The sequence below is a fragment of the Pelodiscus sinensis genome, chromosome 1 (genome assembly GCF_049634645.1).
Source record: "Pelodiscus sinensis isolate JC-2024 chromosome 1, ASM4963464v1, whole genome shotgun sequence".
Taxonomy (NCBI): domain Eukaryota; kingdom Metazoa; phylum Chordata; order Testudines; family Trionychidae; genus Pelodiscus; species Pelodiscus sinensis.
The window spans coordinates 211,966,495-211,989,584 of record NC_134711.1 but is presented as its reverse complement, the minus strand read 5'-3'; the positions used below and the strand labels follow the sequence as shown (position 1 = coordinate 211,989,584).

Sequence of the window (23,090 nt, the reverse complement as noted above, 5' to 3'; positions counted from 1 at the left end):
GAAGACTGTATAGTGCAAGGAAGTGATGAATCTAGACCAGAATAATTTCATGCTTCAAGGTCTGCTCCTGCTGAAACTGGCAGAATTGCAATTAAACAGAGAAGGTGGATGAGGTATCATCTTTTATTGGACCAGCTCCTGTTGGTGAGAGAGCACAGAGCTCTTCTTCATGTCTGGGAAAGGTATTCCAAGCATTGCAGCTAAATGTAAAGAGGAACAGATTGTGTAGCATAAATAGCACATATTCTAAGATCCCATTTAAGTCAGAGTGGCCCATTAACATATCATCAGTCGTGGAACAAAAAAGAGGGGGTTATAGTGAGTTACAGCTTGTTGTAATAAGCCATAAATCCAGTGTCACACTGTCCAGTCAGTGATTTTTCATGTTAGCAAAGTTATGAATTTAAGCTCCCAGCTCAGCTTTTGAAACTGCAGTTGACAGCAATGGGAACAGGAGGGACAACTGCAGTATTACAGTGTTCCATTTTGTCCATTTTATTTTACTCCACCAAAAATAGACGACACTTTGGGTGCTTCATAAAAGTTTTAAAACACCCCATAAAAGCAGAAAATGTTTCACTGAAAAAGAGAACAGTTTTAAAAAATATTTAAAAAATTAATTTCACTTTTCCTGAAAAATAACCAAAACATGCAAAGTAATTCTTTCAGGAATGTAATGCTGATTTGTTTACTAGAAAATGTACCCACCAGTGTTGCTCGGGTCCTCAACTCAATTAACTTTTGTTTTTTGGAAAATAAAACGAAAATGTTCATGCTTCATTGGAAGCATTGCTCAGGGTAGGGCTAGGGATGAGGGTTCAATGTGCAGGCTGCCCCGGGAAGAGAGGACTACCCCAGCCCTCTGTCACAGCAGCAGCTTGGGGCCAGGTAAAAAGTACCTCTCCATGGCTACTGCAGCTGGGGGAGGGGTGCATGTCTGCTCCTCAGCCAGAGTGAGGAATGCAGCAAACTTTGCACTTTCCGCTCACTCCCTGATGAAGGAGAACAGCCAGCAGTGTCCTTGTATGAATTGAGGGAGTGAGAGGAGCTTCAGACCCCCCTCTGCCCGCCCCCCCACACACTCCCTAAAGGATGGGGGGGGCAGAGACTCAGGACTGGGGTAGTCCTGGATTGGGAAGCCCCTTTCACCTGCCTGCAGATTCTCTTTTCTATATGGTTTTATGGGAAGCAATCCCATTTCAGGCACATCCAACATCCTGACCTTGCTTTAAATTAGGATAAGAGGAAACTGCATATCAAATGCAGTGGTCCTAGCTCTTACTGTTTAAGAGGAGTTCTTGGACAAACAGACGGGTGGACAGGCAGACAAACTGGCAGGTGGACAGACAAACTCTCAGATATATAGTAGATTGAGTTAGGTAACCGGAACAGGCACAACTGTCTCTTTCATTCAGGCAGAAAATGTATGCAATGAAACATTTCAGTAACTATTCATACTGATGACATGGGCTGGTAAATTGGTCAATAATAGTCTACTGAAACAAACCCCCAGAGATGCTGTCATTTCCTGCACATTTATAGGAAGAGCCTTCCAAGCATTTATCAAATGGAGGAAAAGAAAAGAAAATGGAAAACAATTCTGATTAGCAGTTGAATCTACTGGAATAATGGAGACTGCACAAGATTGTGGGAATTATTAAAGCTGCTGCCTGTGTCAAAAATCATAGTGCTCACAGAATGAATCTGAATGAAAACAAAGAGAAGTAACACTACAGACAGGGAACTTGAATGTTAAAGAAGAGGGTGTACAGGGCTGGCCTTACCATGAGGCAAACTGATGTGGCCGCCTTAGGTGCCAGACAGTGGGGGAGGGGAAGAGGGGTGCCACTAGGACCCAGAGTGTAGAAAGTTATGTCTGCTGCTGGTGCATATGTATTTTCTCTGCACCACAGAGATGGTGGAGTGCTGTGCTGGAGGAAGGAGGGTACAAGAGACATAACAGCCAGACAGGAGAAAAGGGGGTATGGGGGCATCATTTGAGCTCCTCACCTCAGGTGCCAAAATGTCATGGGCTGGCCCTGAGGGTGTATGTTTTTACAAGTGTGTTTTCAATTGCTTCAGTCCTACAGACCAGACAATTTAGAAGCCAGCTGCTAGCAAACCTGGAACTTAGTCCCCTAAAAGGACTTTTGAAGAACTTTTGCGAAACACTACTCAATAGCAAAAAGATCTCCTGGATTTTATAAGTACCTACTTCAATTATTGCATTTCTTTAGAAATATTAATTATTGTCCAGCCTTCTCAGCTCAGTCCTTCCAATGTTACATGTAGATCTGTGGCTGTTCTCTAGGGACATATTCCTTTATCTCAGATAAACACATGTAATGCAAATCAGAATTCTATCAGAAAGAGGTTTTGAGAGCTGTAACATTACACCTGTGTGTAGGGCAGAATGTATTGAAAGGCCAAATATCTGTGCCATGCAGCATCAGGTGATTGTTTTCATAATATTATCAACTTCACACACAGGCCCTCATTTATCACTGTATTATTCCAGTTTTACACTGGTAACTCCACTGATCTCAACAGAGTCACATTGGCATAAAACTGGAGTAATATAATGATGGATCATATCAGCAGTACCTTGTTTTAACATAATGGAAGTCCAGATTATCAACAACTGTGATACTGTTTATTGTCTGCATAGGAAGTTCTAAATGGATGCATTATAAGAATATAACTCTGTTGACCAAAAGCTTGGTTCACATTTCCCTGGTTTTCCCCCAGAATTCATGAATGTAATATAGCCAGTTAAAACAAAATGGACTTGAAACCATTTTGATTTGCAGTTAAATAATATCGAACCTAAAGATTGGAAAAAGGGCTGGATTCTGTAGGACATAACATAGGAGCTTAATAAACATATATCATATATACTTATGTATTGGGATGTGTTTTACAACCTTTTTCAAAAATGCATAACAGAGAAATTAATTTTCAGAGAGACGTGTTGCTACTTTTTAAGATTTGATCATCCCCTCCAAAAAAAAAAAAAAAAAAAAAAAGCAAAAGGCAAGGAAATAGATCAGAGTTACAGTCCATTTGCCATTTTATACAATATGAATTAAAAGCTACCCAGCAGAACTTTAACACAGATTTTCCTGGCATTTGCTGGATTTATACCCCAAAAATTACATGATTAAAACTCAGTGGGTAAATTTTGCCCTCTGGTAACTGGTCTCATCTCTTACTGGATGATTTGAGGTTACTTTTTATTCCTTTCAAATTTGCTAACATGCTCCAAGGAGCACCACTGGCTCTAACAGAACTCAGGCTGTGTCAAGACTGCATCCCTCTGTCGACAGAAGGATGCAAATCAAGCATGTTGAAATTGCTAATGAAGCAGGGATTTTAATATCCCATGCTTCATTAGCATAAACATGGCCACCACTTTCTTCCAAAATAGAACTTTAAAAAAAAAAAAAACAGAAGTCTAGACGCAGATCTGTCGAAAATAAACCCTTTTTTCCTGTAAACCTCATTTTTTGAGGAATACAGGATCTGTCGAAAAAGGGTTTCTTTTCGACAGAACCGCATCTAGACTGCCGTTTTTTTTTAAACTGTTTCGAAAAAAAGTGGTAGCCATGTTTATGCTAATGAAGCATAGGATATTTAAATCCCTGCTTCATTAGCAATTTCGACGTGTCTAATCTACATCTCTCTATCGACAAAAAGGTGTAGTCTAGACCCAGCCTCAGGAATTATCCAGAACCCACTGATGTCAATGACAATTTTCCAATTGACTATTGTGGATTTAGAATCAGTCCCAAGAACGCAGTTTGTCAGAGAGAGGAAATTTCCCAGTTGATTTGTAAGTGTTGTTCTTCATCTCCTAAGCTAATTTCTGTGCTACATTACAAGCTCCCAATCTGTTTATGGATGACTTTCAGGACAAATATGAGGGGTTACAGATGCTTAGGATCTAAATAATATTCTATCATATTTGTGATGACTGGAAATTCCTTTTTACTGAGGCTGGAATCTCCTTAAAGTTTAATAAATAATAATAATAATTAATAATAACTCTGATGCTGATAGACATTGTTTAAATATCTGAGGGCAGAACTGAGCCCAGCTACTTTCAGTTTTGTTCCATGATACATGGCCATTTGCAAAGTTAATAACATGAAATGCAGCACAGTCAATAATATGCCCTTTTGTCAATCACTTACACAAGCCTCCTTATGAATTATGAGTGTGAATAAAGCAAATATTAAAGGACACCTTCTTTCTGCACAAATATTTGTGTTAAAGTGCTGCTTGGTGGAGCCAGCTCCACTGGCCTTTTGCCTTCTGCATTCTTAGCTCGCACATCTGCTCCAAAGTCAATCAGCAAGTGCACCAGGTCAGCGTTGGAATTCCTGGCTGCTACGTGGAGAGGAGAGTCCAGACCTTTGCCACCATTTGCACTTGCCCCTGAAAATAAGGTGGGACCAAAAATATGTTCACAGTTACCAAAAAATCATTGCTGGGCCATCCCATTTCCTTGGCCACCTGCTAGGCTTCTGACCAATCTGCACTAATAGAGGTTCCCTTTACCCTCCTGGAATCCTGGGCTATGTCTAGACTGCAAGGCTCTTTTGAAAGAGGCTTTTTTGAAAGATACTTTTGAAAAAGAGCATCTAGACTACAACCAGTAGTTTCGAAAAAGCAAGCTGCTTTTTTGGAAAGAGAGTACCCAGGCAGTCTGGATGCTCTCTTTCAAAAAAGCACAGTTTGCATTACATGGCGCCTTTTTTCGAACGAGCACTTTCGAAAAAAGGCATTATTCCTCGTGAAACAAAGTTTTCCGCAGTTGAAAAAGCTGCCACGTTCTTTCGATTTACTTTCAAAAGAACGCAGCAGCAGTCTAGACGCAGGGGAAGTCTTTTTGAAAAAAGGCCAGTTTTTTCGAAAAAACCCTGTAGTCTAGACACACCCCTGGAGATGAAAGTTAAAAGAGGCTAGATTATGGTTTTAAACCACACCTGTTGTGGGATGAGGAGGACCTGGGAATCACTGAAATCTCCCTGAGACATTCTGCCTAAGGCTGTGCCTCTGCTGTGGGGGACCACACACAGCAGAGTTACCTGCTGTACTCTCTTACAAGCCACAGACTAGTTTGCTGGATGTTGCAGAGCAGGGGAGAGAGACAGCTTCATTTTCAGCCCCCACATCACCGTTCCTAGTGCCTATGGAGTTGCTAGCACTACATGCAGTGCTTCGGTATCCCAGTGTTTGCACAATGCGATTGCACATGCCCAGATCCCAGTTCAGTAGAGTACTGAGGCACATGCCTAACTTTACACTTATGAAGAGTCCCATTGACCTGAGCAGGACTACTTATGCTGCAAGTGAGGCACATACATAAGCATCTTGCTGAATTAGTGAGCACATTTGTGTCTGGCCCTTGCTTAGGTGTACAAAGGATCCATGAATGCAGGGCGAAGTGCACATGTAGTGCTTGAGCTGGACACAACCTAGTTCCTAGGTGGGAATTAAATCTTTAGCCTCATTGACTCACCTGCTCTCCTGGCAACCTCACTTTTCCTTACTAAGACTGTTTTCCAGGTATGGATTCAGGTCTCAGATCCTGGACCAGGCCCAATGCCCCTGGACCATAACAAGGGCGAGTCGAGTGAGGCATTTGCCTCAGGCGCACAGCTGAAGGAGCGCAGAAAAGACAGCTAATACGCTCTCTTCACTCATGCCTCAAGCTACATCACCATCACCACCCCCACCCGTGCTGAGGATGGTCTTGCCTCAGGAGCCAAATTAGCTAGTTAATACAATGAACTACGCTATGAGAGACTTGTGATTAGTGCCCAGTTGCAGTCAGGAGCTGTCAGGGTGGGGAAGATAGCATGTCAGCCTCTGGAATAGATGGGTCCTGTATTGCTCATCAGTTATAGCTCTGGCTAGCTGAGAAGAGGCAGCCTTTCCATGGGTGGAAGTATAGCTCCTGCAGCACACAATCTCCAAGGTAGGAAGTGTAAAGCAGGAAATTATCAAGGCTGCAATAGGGATATGGAGATACCTCCCCTCCCCTCCCCGCGCACACACACCCTCACTCCAGCTCCACCACCAGTAAAAATGTCAAGAAGAACAGAGAGGAAGTTCAAGTGCTAATTCTGTCTCACTGATTTTCCTTGAACTTGAAAATTCCACATGAATCTTTTGTTCATCTCTCTGCCTTCCCAGCACCAGTGTTACAAAATATGTATGTCATGTTTCTGCCTTGTAAACCCTGAAGATTTAAATCAGATAGAATTTCAAAATTTATTCCAAATTACCCAACTAATTCCAGCCAACCATTTTGTCCTTTTGGGCAGATAACATTAAGGTTGTAGAAGTTCTACAGGACCCTCTGCAGAAGAAAAGGGGAATCTTCTAGACCACAAGAGGTGGCCAGAATCAACCATACAAATGAGCCTTAAGCCTCAATACTATTTTGTCTGACACAAAAAATGTCTCTAGTGCTGCAGGACCATGAGGGTTTTTTTTTTTAAATTCTAGTATAATGTTACTCTAATTTTCTTCTGTTTTGCAGCTGGTTGAAATTGTGATGCATTGTGTATAAAAATGGCTTCTCTTAGACCGAAAGGCTACCTTCGGGTAAAGTGTGAGAAAAGCAGAGTTCTGCTTTTGTTTCCTCCTGCTCTCCTCAAATGACTTAGACAAAATATTGTGATAAGTTTTGTAAATGTCACATTGTAACTGATAGTGCTTGGGCTGAGACCCACTAGTAAAATGCAGTACTGATTCATTGTACTAGACTAAATGGGAGGTGTGTGTCTAAATTCCTTCTAGTCAATTTAAAATTCCATCATGATATACAAAGCCACTTATATAATTCAAGTGTTCCAGAACTCCCTTGTGTAAACATCCCTAAAATATGGATGCGGTCAGAGTATAAAGAGATCTTACACAAAATAAAATAACAATTTTATTTTATTTTTTACCTGATTCAAGTAACTTCTTGGCACAGTATACCTGCTCATTCTCACAAGCCACATAAAGCGGAGTACCTAGATGTTTGATGTTGTGGTCTATATTTACTCCATTGGATGTGAGGAATTCAACACATTCAGTATGTCCTTAGAAAGGATAAAGGAAGGCCAAATAATAAAAATAAAAGCGGCGCAGATACACCTCCCTCCTCCCAAGTGTAGATCAGCATTGCTCCATTGATTTGACAAGCGATTTTAGATTTTCTTTTTGATCCTCTCCCTGGACCCCAGTATTTGGATATACTCAACATGCCTTTGTCTACCTATCCTGTAATGAATCATTTGGATGAGATGGAGGTGAGAACCAGCAAGTGACTCAGCTCATGGACAACAATAGTCTCAAAGATGCTCATCCAAATAGTCATCTCTGCCATTTTTTATTTCCTGTCCATAATGTAATGTAATGTTATCATGTAATGGAGTAGAGTTTACATTACACATGTGACCAAATTATGCCATGACATCTTCAAAGGAATGCATTTTACTTGTTGGATAGTCTCTACACTGAAAAACAGGAACAGCCAAGCCAAATAAGGGAAGGTTTGTGCAAGAAAGCCCACTTGCTTCCTAGGTTCTTCTCTTTCATTTATTAGCTGAAATATTTTGCTCTCAATGGGGATCTCATTTTAGTATTCCTTTTGCTAGCTAATATGAGATCATTATCTATTCTTAATGGAAAATAGTAGCTGGCCTTTGTTCACCATGAAAGCATTAAAGCAGTCTTTTTTGTCTATAAGACTAAAACAGTAGTAGAAACAGGACTCCTTGCTTCATGAAGTTCTTACAAGGGAATGGAAGTGTCTGTGGAAATTGGTTTTGATTTCCAGCGCTTTCAGAAAATTCTCAGTAATTCTCTCTTCACTGAATTCGCTACGTTTGACAAGCATGTTAATTTAGGAGATGAGAAGTTCAAGTTCAGCTTCCACCAGTGGTAAAACTTGTTACATTGTTTGGTAGAAGGCATGGCAGTAATGTCAGGGCTATGATAGGTAGAGGCCAGAGCTGTGCTGTTGGTGGGACATTTTCCTCTTTGATGAACACCGCCATTTTGGGGATCAAAGTACCAGATAAAGAAATTCCTGCACCCTTCCCTCCACACCAAATGAGAACAGTTAAGCTGTGGGAAGACAACCCCCTCCTCCCACAGCAGTACTGGTTGGTGTGATGGCTTGGGAGCTAGATTGTATGGTGGAGGAAGTTAAGAGAGATCACAGCACACATATCCAGGACCACAGGAGCTTATTAGGAACTCCCGGGGAGAGTGTCACCAATGAAGACAGGATGTCAGGAACTGAGATACCAGTACTGAGAACAAATATTATGGTTTTGTCAATGATATATTTTACATGGATTCAGTATACATGGATGTATTTTACATGAATTCAGTATACTGACTGATCTTTCTTATATCTAGCTAACTTCAGCTGAAAGCTTTTGGTAACAGGAAAAGGAATTCTAATTCTTGACTGAATCACCTACCTCGTTTAGAAGCTTCATGGATAGGAGAAGCCAAGTCAGATGCTACATGTGGACTGGCTCCATGCTGCAATAATAGATTCAAACAGCCCACGTTGCCACTGACACAGGCATTGAACAAAGGAGTGTGCCAATCAATAGTAACTCCATTTACCTGAAGGGAAAATGACAGGCAAGTTGTTTCTTTAAAAACAGTAGAGGTCTGGGAATATTTTGACAAGGGCTGGTTGAATATTTTCATCAAAACTGTTTTTTTTCTATGAAAAATTAAGTATTCAATTAAAATATTTTGTTAAGTGATTACCTTTTGTTAAAAATATCAACTTTTCATTGGAAAAAACCTACCCTGTCAAAACTGAAAAACTATTTGAGTCTGAAATACCACTATGCTGCTCAAAGGAGCTGTCTTTGATTATCATGCCTGTATGGGCCAGATTCTCCAACTGGACCACATCTCCCATAATGTACCATGGCTCAGGGCTTCCAGAATATAGCATGGTTGCTTAGCAACGGGGGATATCATAGTGCATTATGGGAGATGTAGTCCAACCACAGAGCACGGCCGATTGAGGAAAACATTAGCAGGAAGCACTTAACTTAGAACTCCCAGGATGCAATATTGAGGTGACGTGTGAATTAACATTTTTTGGTTTTCTATCCAAAATATTCAGTTTTCAATTTGTCACTGAAATGTCAATACTTCCTGCTGGGAAAATAATTTAAAAATATATTTTATATTAGCTCAGATTTTACCATTTGCTTGACTACCAGAAATTACATGAGATTTGCACTCATCACCATTCTGGGCACTTATACATTGTCTCTATTCCTCTCCATTTTATGTGCTTCTTGTGGGGGGTTTTTAGGTGCTTCTCCTGCATACTTACACCCATACTGCATTTTTGCATGTGATTTATCCCACTCACATCAGCAAAACTAATTACATTTCTAAAGTTAAGCATGCACATATGTTTTTGCAGGATTATAAACTCTTTGGGAGAGGGACCATGTCTTCTTATTTGTTTGCTAAGTGCCTAAAACATGCTGAATGTTACAACCAAGATTGGACTAAAGGAGCTCAATATAGTAAACTTCCGATAATCCGGCACCTTTGGGACCCAGGGGGTGCCGGATTATCAGATATGCCGGACTATCGGAAGGGGGGGCTATGAGAGGTCTGGGGTGGGGGGGTGCCACCCCAGACCCCTCATAGCCCCCCCTTCCGATAGTCCGGCTCTGCCCCAGGCATCCCTGATTCAGCCGCTGCTGAAACTAACCAGCAGCGGCTGAATCGGAGATGCCTCGGGCAGAGCAGCTGGAGTGCTGCCGGGTTGGTCGGGGTAACGCTGACCCTTGGCACGGCGAGACCAACCAGGCAGCACCCCAGCTGCTCTTGGGGACGCCTGGGGCAGAGCAGCTGGGGTGCTGCTGGGTTGGTCCCGCAGCGCAGCTCCTTGGCACTTCTGGATCAACCCAGCAGCACCCCAGCTGCTCTGCCTCAGGCGTCCCCAAGTCAGACGTTGCTGATACTGATCAGCAGCTGACTCCAGGAAGCCCGAAGCAGAGCTGCTCTGCCCCGGGCTTCCTGGAGTCAGCTCTTGGTCAATTTCAGCAGCGGCTGAATCAGGATGCCTGGGGTGCTGCCGGGTTGGTCCCGCAGGCCCCAGGGGCAGCACTAGGGGACCTACCCGGCAGCGCCCCAGCTGCTCTGCCTCCAGCTTCCCCGATTCAGCAGCTGGTCAGTTTTAGCAGCAGCTGAATAGGGGAAGCTGGGGGCAGAGCAGCTCCAATGGTCTGACTGCCCGGAGCACTTCTGGGTTCCTGATGGTGCCAGACCATCAGGAGTGCCGGACCGTCAGATGCCGGACCAATGGAGTTTTACTGTATATAGGCTCAGGGGTAATACTATCACTATGCATAAGTGCCTACATGAGGAACAAATATTTGATAATGGGCTTGTCAACCTACCAGGGAAGGGTATAACATGATCCAATGCCTGGAAGCTGAAGCTAGACAAATCCAGTCTGGAAATAAGGTGTAAAGTTTTAAAAGTCAGGGTAATTAACCATTGGGGAAATTTATCCAGGATTACGGTGGATTCTCCACCAGTGGCAGTTTTTGAAGCAATAGTGGATATTTTTTTCTAGAAGATGTGCTCTAGGAATTTGTTCAGGGATATTCTATGACATGTGTTACACAGATTAGATGATCAGAGTAGTCCCTTCTGGCCTTAAAATATATAAAACTGCACCACCAAAATATAAATAATAATAATAAAAATGGCAGAGGTTGCCTATATCTGTAACATTTTTATTATTTTATTAAAAAAATTATTTTGTGTAAAAATGTGGCTCCCAAATATCTGTGTTCTACTTACTTGAGCCCCGTGTTTTAATAGGACACTGGCACATGCAGAATGGCCCCCTAAGCAGGCTTCATGGAGAGGAGACACATGATCTGCTGTAATAAGGTTAACACTGCTTCCCTTGTGAAATAACAGAAATTATTATTGAATGCAAAAACAGTAATTCTTACCACTTATATAGTGCTCTACATATTTTACATGTCTTGGAATGATCTTGGCTCCCAGTCATTTACATCACCTAGGTCTACACTATAGCCTTTCTTCGGAAAAAGCAATGCAAATTGCTCTCTGCAATTTGCGTAGCTTTTTCTGATTGCTTTTCCGGAAGAGGCTTTTCCACCATTTGGCCCATTCTAGACAGGGCCAAATGGTGGAAAAGTCTCCTCTTTCAGAGGAGCCCTTATTCCTCGTAGAACGAGATATACAGGGCTCCCCGAAAGAGCACGTTTGTTCTTCCACACAAAAAAAAAGCAGAAGAGCAAACATGTTTCCTGGATGTGGTGGAATTTTTCCGGGTTACCTCCAGTATCCTGGGAAAATCCCACAGTCTAGACATACCTCCCACTATGCCATATGACCTTTTTCCTTCAGGATTTAGAATTCTGACTTTTCAAAATAAGTGACCTTTTGATTTTTGCAAATATTATATATGCAATATTATCAAGACATTCTGGAATCTTATCAAGTTGTTTTCCAGACACCTCCATGATTTCAGGACCAAGTTTTGATGGAAAAGCAAGCCTTGAATTAGAAATGTTTTATTTAGCTCTACTGCAAATCTTTCAGTTATGAAATTCTCATGAGATTTGCAAGGTCAAACACAGGGCATTTCCAGCCAAAGTCTTGACAGGAGATGAGGATACAGCTCATGTAGACCCTACTCTTGCAAACACTAACACATATGCTTAACTTGAAGTATATAAGTAATCCCATGGACTTCAGTGAGGCTACTTGTGCAAGAATTGATCATATACATAATTTCTTGAAGAGTCCAGACTTTCATTTATATGGCTTTGCATAGATAATAAGTTGGCTATAATAAAACCATCTATCATAAGTGGAGTTCACTGTACTAACCTCAGATCTCTTACAAAATAAAATACACCCTCTATTCAACAACAGGATCAATGAGCATTCATATCCCCCAATAAAATGATACCTGATTAATGAGTTTCTTCAGAGCAAGAAGATGCCCATGGATAGAGGCATCATGTAAGGGAGACCAATCTGAAACAAAATCTGCAAATAGAGACAGACAAGAGAAGAGTCAAGAATTTCAAGAACTATATCATTGACTTACTTTATCTAAACTTCTGCTTCCTTCACATGAGGTTCTTAAGTATTCTCCAGTTTCCACTCATTTAAACATTGCATGGGCAAGCAGAAGCTGAAGGAATGCTTCCATTACAAGTAGCTGGAATGGGAGAGAAACCCTTTGTGTATCTATGTAAATACAGGGAAAAAATTTATATAACAAATAGTCTAGTAGCACTTGAAAGACTAACAAAGCATGTAGATGGCATCATGAGCTTTCATGGGCGCAGCCCACTTCTTCAGATGACCGGAGTGTTGGAAGTCCAAGACTAAATAAGGGAAGGAGGGAGGGGGGAGAAGGAAAAAAATTGAAGGGGAGGAAGAAAAAAAGACAGTGAGTAGATAAGCTTCAGAGGGATAGTTCAGTGAGTCTGTAATAGGAACAACTTAAAAAACAATTAGTCTAGTAGCATCTCAAAGAGTCTTGATGCTCACTTACTTTTTTTAATCTTTCCTCTTCTTTCAAAAGGATTCCCTCTTCCCTGTCCACAAACACCTTTTTGCAAAAGAGCTCTTTTGAAAAAAGCCTTCTTCCTCATAGAAAGAGGATTACCAATGCCGGAAAAACCACTCCGTTCTTTTGATTTTCTTACAGAAGAATATGATTGCAGTGTGGACATAAGTGAAGTTTTCCCAACAAAACTCTGTAGTGTAGACATACCCTCAGAGGTGCCCAGGGGTGATGTGTGAATTTCCCAGGTTACTGGGTGGGGACTCAAACAGTTCTGTGTTGGATGGATGGAGAGAAACCCCTAAATATTGAACCTGGCGCTGGCTACTGGTGGCTCCACCTGGCAGGAGATTTACATTTGTGCTGCTGCTGCATTTAGTTCTGGTTAAGATGTTTTATTACCTGAGCTACCAGCCTTAACTCATTTGGAGGGAGTAAGAAAACAAGATACATTTTATGAGGAATTAAATTGTGTTTTAAACAAATACCAGTAAACTAATTCCCCAGTGAAGGACACAAGAATAATTTATACAGCATAGCCTTGTTCTTACTTAGCCTGCCACTTGCTCTGATTTTTTTGTAATGCCTTTGGGTTTTTTTTAAGCTCAGCATGCTTTGCCAATTATTATAAATGAAGCTATTTTGAAAAAATTGCAGCTGCTAAATTATTTACTAATAGCCAGAAATGGATTAGAATTAACAACAATCAATTGTGGTTGGTGCCAAATTATCCAGGAGTAATTGTGTTACCCACTGATGTTGTACCTCAAGTTTTGGTGGTCAGAATTCTTGTAATGACAGTAGGAATTAAATATCCACTGTGTGCTCTGTACCATTAAAACCACAAAATTAGATACAAAATGTACAGGGGAGACCTGGAGGAAGACACTTTTCTAGCATGTTGTTTGCTTATTTGTACCATTTAATGAACAGATCAGAGGGCTTTGGATTAGCCTTGATAAAATTTCTGAGGAAAGTAAGTTTTAATTTCAAGAGGGTTGGCTCTCCCAAAGAGCAAAAGCTATGTGATTTCTTACTGCTTTACTGCCTTGAAACAACATTAAACCACCATAACATTGGCTCATTGAATTTTATCCTGTCTCAGCCACTTTAAAAACAAACAAAGACCATAGCCCCAGTCTTTCAAAGGGCTCTGCCAATGCTAACTAAAATGCCTTGGTTGGGAGTTCATTTGTGTTTTCTACTCCCCCTGGATTCCTTTGCATGATTTCAGACCTTAAGCAAAACACTGTAATGCAAACAACTTTTAGCAACAATCCTGGGAACCAGCTTGCTGCAGTAGTCGGAGTCAGGAGTTAAATTTCATCCAAGGGCATAAGGAGATATCCCTACTACTGTAAGAACTACTCTGAGGTCACTCATGTCCACATGCAGGAAACAGATCTTTGGCTTTAAAATCTTGTCTAAAAAAGTCTGCATACAGTAAAACAGATGGAAGTCAATTTATCTACCTTTGAAAGTTGAAGTCCTAAGTCAAGCTAAGATTTGAACTACCAGTTCCAGAAAATCTAGGCATTTAAAAATTGATATGTCTCACAGCATTTCCAAAGTAGTACATGGTCTGTAAAAACACTGACATTGGAAGGTTTTAATGGAAAACTGTTACCCAGAACTTTGTCAGCATGGATGGCCGTGATAGGATCTGAAAGAGTCTTTTATATTGGGGAAATTGTTATGGTTAAAATATGATAAAAAAAACCTTGCCAGTTATTGTAAGAGAAAGAAAGAAATTGATTTGGTATTTGTGAGGCAAAAGGACAATTTGATACATTTCATAAGGCTTTTCAGTCAATTCTGGAGTTGGTAGATTTACACAAATATGTAGGCACTTGTACAAATACTGAAATATCAGCAAAAGGATCAATATCCTTAACACAAAAGGCTTTGTGGCATGAGCCATCTGACAGTACTATTCAGTCAATACCACAAAAAGAACATTTAACCATGAACAGTCTCTAATGAGGAATCTAATGCCCACTCTATGCACGACGACATGCATTCCATCACCAAGGTGAGGGATGAACACATGCCACAGTACTGGCTCTCTAGCTGGTGCCAGGCCACCTTCCTTTGGGTATGTTTACACTACAAAGTTAGTTCGAACTAACGGACGTTAGTTCGAACTAACTTTCATAGGCGCTACACTAGCGCTCCGTTAGTTCAAATTTAATTTGAACTAACGGAGCGCTTAGTTCGAACTAGGTAATCCTCATTCCACGAGGATTAAGCCTAGTTCGAACTAGCTAGTTCGAATTAAAGGGTGTGTAGCCCCTTAATTCGAACTAGTGGGAGGCTAGCCCTCCCCAGGTTTCCCTGGTGGCCACTCTGGCCAACACCAGGGAAACTCGTCTGCCCCCCTCCCGGCCCCAGACCCCTTAAAGGGGCACGGGCTGGTTACGGTGCCCGTGCCAGGTGCAAGCCTGCCAGCACATAGCCAGCAGACCCTGCCCCTGGCACGGATCAAGCCACCCACCCAATGCCCTCCAGCCCTCCCCCTCTTCCCGGGACCAGGCTGGCGGCTCCCGGGAGCTTGCCCGGGACCACAAGGGGCGGGCACCCACCTGGGCTAGTGCAGACATCGTGGACCTTGTCCACGATCTCCGCACTAGGCACAGGAAAGTGGCCGGCTAGGGCAGGAGAGCTGCCAGCCTGGCCACCCAGGAGCAGGTGTGCAAGAGAATCAAGGGGGTCCACTGAGACCCCTGACCCTGAGCCCTGAGCTTACTATGGCCGTCCTGGGTCAGACCAAAGGTCCATCTAGCCCAGTAGACTGTCTGCTGACAGCGGCCAACCCTAGGGACCCTGGAGGGGATGGACCGAAGACAGTGACCAAGCCATTTGTCTCGTGCCATCCCTCTCCAGCCTTCCACAAACCTTCGGCAGGGACACCACTCCTACCCCCTGGCTAATACCACTCCATGGACCCAACCTCCATCACTTGATCTCACTTCCCTTTAAACTCTGTTCCAGTTCTAGCCTTCACAGCCTCCTGCAGCAAGGAGTTCCACAGGTTGACTCTTTGCTTTGTGAAGAAGAACTTTCTGTTACTAGTTTGAAGCCTGCTACCCATTCCTTTCCTTTGGTGTCCTCTAGTCCTTCTTTATGGGAACTAATGAAGAACTTTTCTGTATGCACCATCTCCACCCAACTCCTGCTTTTAGAGACCTCTATCCTGTCCCCCCTCCGTCTCCTCTTTTCTAAGCTGAAAAGTCCCAGTCTCTTTAGCCTCTCTTCATATGGGACCTGTTCCCAACCCCTGATCATTTTAGTTGCCCTCCCCTCTCCCACCCTCTCTCTTCCCCTCTCCCACCTCCTTTTCCCAGTCTCCCCCAGTTTTGTTCAATAAAGACAGATTCCATTTTTGAACACAATTGTCCTTTATTTTGTACATCAAGAAGAGGGGCTAGGGAAGGGTAAGTGGAAGGAGGTGAGGGAGGAATGGGGCACGAGCCCCCGATGGGGAGGACTGGGCTGGCTCTGCGGGCTTCTGGGGGTGGAAGCTCTCCTGCAGTCCCCCAATTGTCCCCTCTCCCCAGATGGCAGCCTGCGGCAAGTGCAGCCGGGCTGATGGCCGAGTGGTGTGATGTGCCCAGTGTGGGTACTCCGGGCACTCCAAGCCAGGACTGCTTTGCAAGCGGGGCACCCCTGAGAACTGTCTGTCCGGGGTGGGGGTCGGGACCCTTTAAGCACAGCCCTCGGCTAGCCTGAGACAGCATCTCCACGCTCTAAGTCCTCCTCTGATGCCCTGCCGGCACTGCTTCCGGCCATCCTTAAGCCCGCTTCAGGGTCCACTTAATGTGGACATGCTAGTTCGAATTAGCAAAACGCTAATTCGAACTAGTTTTTTAGTCTGGATCCGTTAGTTCGAATTAGCTTAGTTCAAATTAACTAATTCGAACTAAGTTAGTTCGAATTAACATTGTAGTGTAGACGTACCCTCTGTTCCCAGTGAGCCCAGTGCTCTTCCCAGTCAGCCCAATGCTCCTCCCGCTTAGTCTGGTGCTTCTCTGGTTAAGCAGCCCACTCTTAGTGCTTTTCCTTGAGTTCCAAGATGAGAGATTGCAGGCAGGCCATCGGCTTCCTCAGGAAGTTCTCATGAGTGTGTTTCCTCCTGCAAATCCCACAGAGTTAGATAGATGACTTGGGAGGTGGGGGGTGCACCAAGCCAGCAGCTGGCCCAGCCGTGAAGAAAAATGACATGGGCAGTCATCCCAGTAGACACTGTGTATGAACTCTAGCCCTAATCTCTGAGCTGACACTGAAGGTCTCAGTTCAGACTATGGTGATGAGTTTCGAGCAAGGCCATATGTTGCCTAGACAGCAGGCACTTTTCGAAAGGAGCATAAACATCCCAGGGGAGCATTGCTACACCCACAGCCAGGGGACAAGCAAGCATGGAAAGGTGACAGCCAGGCCAGGAGCCTACAGGCAGGAGAGGGAGATGGGACAACTCAGCTTACTACTGAGTCCGACACACACCAGGTCCAGCACTGGTGACTTCTCACAGAGAGAGAACATCTATCCCTGCCCGCTGGAGGGGGGAGTGCGGAGGAAGGTGTGTGTCAGTGACAGACACCACTTGCCAGACAGAGTGCTGATGGGGTCCCCTTCTCTTCCTCCCCCTAGCAGGTTCCCATGCATGAAATTGGTCTCCTCCACATCATTGTGTTTGATTGGGAGCAGATGCTGCCTGAGTGTGGGCATGACTTTGTGATATGTGCAGCGCTGCTGTGTCTTTGACCCCACACTCCTTAGTGGTGGCTTGTTGTGGGAAGGTGTCCCACCACGGAGGCCGGAGTAAGACAGGCCTCTCCAGGAACCTTGTGTGAAGGGGCGAGGGGTTCCTGTGTGAAAATGTCATGGAGCTAAAGGCTCTGGACTAGTGATCCAATTGCACTCAAGTGCACAGGCTGTCATGTGATGCCCTCCCCCCCAGGCTGAGTAGGCCAATAGAGGAGCACACAGCCCCCCACAGTCTGCTACCTGCCCCTTTGTGTAGCTATGGAAAGTTATAGAATTCACCTGCAGTGCCTTCCCTGGGATCATCCAAAATGTGGGAGACATCCTGGGAATTGGGTACTGGCTCTAGAGTAAGGAGCAGGTCCTGGCTGGTGGGCATGGTTGCCTGGCTGGCCTCCTCCTCCACCTTGGCATCATCGCCTGCCACTCTACCCTCCTAGAAGCTGACACCGGGCATGTCCTGGCCAGACTCCACAACAACGATGGGGGAGGTGACGGCCCCTCCCTCCCAGGATGGCATCCAGCTGGTCATACTAGCAGCAGCTGTATGGTGCTTTCCTGGAGCATCCATTCTGCGTCCTGGCCTTGCAGTAGGCCTGCTGGAGCTCTTTGATTTTCATCCAGCACTGGTTCTGTGTCCAGATGTGCCCTTTCTTGGCCCGGCTGGTGGCAATCTGGCCATAGATGTCAGCATTCCACTTTGTGGTGCGATAATTCTGAAGGTTGGTCTCTTCCCCTCAGAATGAGGTCCAGGATCTCCGCACCAGTCCAGGCCTGAGCTTTCTCTTGTGTCCCTGGCCAGTGGCAGCTGAGGGAGCAGCAGGAGTGCTGGCAGCCATGGGAGGGTCTGCTGGGGCATTAAGAGTCACTCATGGCTGCCTTGCTGGCTGCTGTCTCAAATGGGATTCCCAAGCTGGCCTCGTGCAAGAAGCCCTTCTCCTGCTGCCAGGAGTTTTATGCTCTGCAGGAGGAGGGGAGCAGTGGATATGCCTAGTGATCAGAAGTGTACCTGAGAGAGGCCTCTGGAGGCCAATTATTTTGAATTAGCAGCACCAGACCAGCCACACTAACGCTATTTTGAAATAACAATTTCAAAATTAGCGTTATTCCCTGAGGAAATCAGGAGTACAGATTTCGAAATAACTAGCCCATTATTATTTTGAAATCATGGTCTTGGTAGTGTGGATGCTCTGCTTATAAATTTGACCTAAGGAGGGATTATTTCAAAATAACTCCCTGATGTAGACCAGGGCTTCGCTCTAATGGACCAAGAGAGGAAACAAATATGTTTGAGAGTTATGGATCTAACACGTAAAATACTATGCTAGTAGTCACTACCTTTAAGCCAGTTAGCTATCTCCACTGATTTAGGTAGCTGGGAACCCCTCCCCCTGATTACTCCTCTTTTCTTTCCAATTATAACTACTGAAAGATATTTCATAGACACAAGACATAGACAAGAGATTGAAAGAAGTTTGGACATGAAGGCTATGTCTAGACTACAAGCCTCCTTCAAAAGAGGCTTTTTTGAAAGTATCCTTCAAAAAAGCCTCCTTCGAAAAAGAGTATCTAGACAACTAGATTTTTTGAAAAAGTGGCTGGCTTTTTCGAAAGAGAGTCTAGACACTCTCTCTCTCTCAAAAAAAAGCCCTGTTTTCATGCAATAGCAGCTTTTTTTGAAAGATGACTTTTGAAAAAAGGCGTCACTCCTTGTAGAATGAGGTTTACTGCCGTCAACAAAACCGCCGCGTTCTTTCGATTTACTGTCGACAGAATATGGCGGTAGTTTAGATGCAGGTACAGTTTTTTTCGAAAAAGGCCACTTTTTTCGAAAAAACCTTGTAGTCTAGACACACCCATACTAGTGTAATGTTTGTGATGTAGAAAGTTCTATGGAAGGTAAATCATGCAGAGTAATCTTTTAGGGATGGTGCTACTGGCATTGGTTAATTTTGCTTTTGTTCTGTCTAAAATAATAAGTTTTTTAAAGGTACAAAAATTAGGCAAATTTTAATGCATTTCACACTTTCCCACACTGAAAGCCTCTGGAAAGTTTATCAACTGACAACAGTAGCACACATCTGACAACAGTATTCCAATCTGCAAGGCTTATTATATTATTCAAATAAAGTAAATTGAAAGGAATTTGGTGTGTGTAGTCAAGCCTCTGTAACTTCGGTGGGATAAGAATTCAACAGTATTTGTTCTAAAGGAATTGTCATCCTGGGGCTAAGAAAGATGGAGCAATTCTAATGGCACCTTGATTGTTATCCCAAGTGAAGAGTTCAGAGCAGGTTTAGGCCAGAATGAAATACCTTTACTGGTACCTGCTACAGCATGTTGACAGACAGGTCTGGACTAACTTCTGAAGGTGGAATGAAGCCTTTATAAGAAGGGTTATCATCACAGATGGACAAACTAGTAGGCCAGTGATTTCATAGAGCCCAACATTTCTTTTATCTTCTATGGTGTCTCAGAAGAAGGCACAATGAAACCAGCACTGTAGAGGAAAGAAAGAAAGACTGGGAAGCAGACAATGATCACTAATTCAAAGGGGCAGAAAAACTCACCCCTCTCTTTGAAAAATAAAATAAAATTTCAAAAAAGATTACTCAGATCTGTAAAATGTAGAGGAGTCAAAGGGCCAAGTGGGAGGCATGGCCTGCCTTAAATGCATCCTTACTGGTAGTAGTCAGTGCATGGAGTACAGACCTTCATGAAGTAAGTCTTTTTGTGTAACCTATTTTGTGGTATTTCTTTAGAAAATTAGATTTTAAAAAAATGTTAGTTTTGTAGCATTTCACTTCTTTTCGCAAGCAAGGTGGCAAAGTTCCATCGGCTGCACTGAAACTACAGCAACATACTGTGTCCCTAAAGATCTATCCCCAGAGGGATAGAGCAACAGTGAGCCCACGCCATATTATATTGTTTGGTGAAGGCTATTGTGCTATTCATAACTACCAGTATATGGATTTTGCTTTAAAAGCAATTTGAGTAGAATATTGTTTATTAAATCACATTCATCCATGAACAATGTGGGGTAGTTTTACAGACTGAAAAATGGGATCATCTAAAGAATAAGGAAACAATCAAGTTGTTACAGTAATGTGGATAGCTGCCTCTGCTTCTTTGCGGTACATGTTCAGGTGTACTGATAGGGAAAATGTAGGACTAGGTTATGTTCTACTTGCCCTGTTTTCTACTCAGTACTGTAGATGTAGTAGCAGCTGTGCAGTAAATTATTAATATTTTGTGGATTTGCAACATAGACCCTAATTATTGAGATAAACACAGCCGATAGCCAATGCTAACCAACCACTGAGTTTTTTTAATTCCAGATGTTGGCTTCAATCAATATTTAAACTCCATTCTGCACATGAATAGTAACTGCAAGGGAGGTGAGCCTGCTTACGCCAGTAGCGAATTCGGAGAAGCAAACATATTTTTAAAAATTCCCTCACCAGAACTGCCTAGTGTGCTTGTAACATTTTGAAATCTACCCAAGAACTTTAACCATAGGCACTGACCAAAATAAAATAGTAGGTGCTAAGCACTTACTGACTACTGGCCCCACCCCCAGCCCCTGCTCCTGCCCTGGCCCCCAGCACCTCCTATCCACGGTGTGCCCTGCTGGTCAGCAGAAGGCAGGTCTGGGGCTTGAACACTCTCAGGCAAATCAGAAAGTTGGTGCCTCTGCCTTTAGTCCATAGATATTATAAATAGGAACTGAAATCTTCTGTAGTAGTCTAAAGCTGAGATATTCAAAGGGACCTAAAAGTTAGGAGTCAAACTCCCACTGACTTTCAGGGTGAGTTGGGTGTCTAATTTCTTAAGTTCATTGAAAAAAATCCTGTCCACATATTATTTTGAATCCTTAAATTAGTGGCACCAATCTTTGCCTCACAATAGGCTTTTTTATGTTACCATAGTGCCTGTGAGCCTAGTCATGTACCTGGTTCTCATTGTGCAGGCTCTGTACAAACACAGCCTTTCCTCCTTCCTTCCAAATGCTGGAAACCTGTCGGCCATTTAGTAAGAATCCACTTCAAATCCAGACTCATTCTGGATTGTTATCACTGTTCTGCCCTCCTCCCTCACAAAAAAAAACCCAAAACCCAAATCAACCTAGAGAGCAAGACACCAAGGTCACTTCTGCGCTGCAGCTGGCCTTGTAGTTCTCATATCCTAACTGCACCAGTCTTTTTTCTTTATGTAACAAAGGAAAAATCTCCAGAGTTCTCATGAAGAAAAGAAGAATATTGCAATGTTACAGCATGTTGTCTTCATTTTTCCTCCCCCAGCACACTGGCCATAAACTGAAAGCTTAGACTCCCCAAGGACATGGACTGAAGTGAAACACCACTAACCAAGCTGTATGTGAAAAGAGATTGTCTTGTGACACTGCATCAGATTGTTCACATGCTTGGGAGCAAACTGAGATTCTTACTCAAAGGGGTGAGCAAAAAGGGGGCAAATTGGATGCAGAACTGCTCCTCGGTGACAGAAAGGGGTTCGCACCCTGGCCTGCTGGGACTAAGCCACAAATGTGGCAATGTCACCAGCAAAGATTTTTGTAGCGTATCTTTCGAAACAAAAGAGGAACTTGTTCCGCTGAGCAAGCAGTGAGCATTCAGCTGGCAATAATGCAAACCAAACATGCCCACAGTGCAATTTCTTTTGCAGTTATGTCCAGGTCAGATTGTAATGCTTATTTTTCTTTACACAGATTCCTAATATCTGTGAAGTGTTTAAAAATAAATTTTGGTTTTACTGCCATGTACCCCGATGTCTACCTAAGAACTGCATGTAAACAAGCCTTCAGGGAGAATATGCCTCCAGAGCTCTGAATAGATATCATCCATAGCCCTTCCATGACCACCAGAAGGCTCTCGGGAAGACCGTTTGGATAGATACAGTTGTATTACTTACCGCTCATCAGTGCATTTGACGGAGAAGTTGCAAGTGACTGTCCTTCCACTCCCTGGGATATACTGGCATTTTCCTTTGCTCCAGCACCATCCATTGCACACTGGGCAGTCAAATTTCTGTTATTTCACTTCACAGTTGCTCCTGAGAGTTCAAATTCCATCCTCCCTGATGAAAATCTTAGTTATGCAAGTAATCTATTAAGCAAACACCGTGTGTGTGAGACAAGCCGACTTCTCAGCAGACTGGAACTTGGTGCCGGCAGCAGTTTCAAATAACTTGAGTACCTGTGTGCACTGCCGATTTAATGAAACGCCTCCTCATTCACTTGGTGTACAGAGATCAGACAGGCTACACTGTACAAAGTGAGGGATGTGGCTGATGTCATATCCTTTCAAAAGCCACGTCCAATCAGCAAGTCTGCCTTCTGTTTTTATCAGGAAGGAACTTCTCAGTTTTTGCCAACAAACCAAGAGAGAGCCAGCTCAACTAGTTGAGCAAATTCTGCTTTTAGGGATTTGTAAAAGTATCTCAGGAAGATAACTGTGCTCAATGCTTTGCTTTCAAGAGAAGGATCAAATTAGGTTGTTTTGAGACAACACCTTTTTCCTGTATCTAGTGTGCCTCCAGTTTTCAAACACTGACATTATCTGAAAAGCTCATGACTGCATGCAAAGAATGGAATACTGAATTCCTTTTACACAGCAGCAGTCACTACATGCCATGATAATATTGAAACCACATGTTCCCAAAGCTGTGCTTTCCCATGGAAGTGCTTCATTGTCTC

General features: G+C 43.3%; 1 protein-coding gene across 11 annotated transcripts in view; it reads right to left on the bottom strand.

Annotated features, from left to right (window-relative positions):
* ASB9 (ankyrin repeat and SOCS box containing 9) overlaps window positions 1-22,705 on the bottom strand; it is a 40,478-nt gene extending 17,773 nt beyond the window's left edge. For 4 of the 11 annotated variants that reach the window (XR_012898619.1, XM_025184497.2, XM_006122818.4 and 1 more), the window contains exons 1-6: window positions 22,307-22,705; window positions 12,011-12,090; window positions 10,864-10,971; window positions 8,490-8,640; window positions 6,963-7,097; window positions 4,246-4,437 (exon numbers count right to left, since the gene is read on the bottom strand). Coding sequence is in view for 6 of the 11 variants with exons in the window: in XM_025184497.2 (XP_025040282.2) it covers window positions 4,246-4,437; window positions 6,963-7,097; window positions 8,490-8,640; window positions 10,864-10,971; window positions 12,011-12,090; window positions 22,307-22,400 (760 nt within the window). In the remaining 5 variants the exon portion in view is untranslated. Of the gene's footprint in view, window positions 1-4,193; window positions 4,438-6,962; window positions 7,098-8,489; window positions 8,641-10,863; window positions 10,972-12,010; window positions 12,091-22,306 lie in introns of all 11 variants that reach the window. The other 7 variants (XR_012898633.1, XR_012898631.1, XR_012898629.1 and 4 more) reach the window with 5 other exon arrangements.
* Window positions 22,706-23,090: the final 385 nt, after the last annotated feature.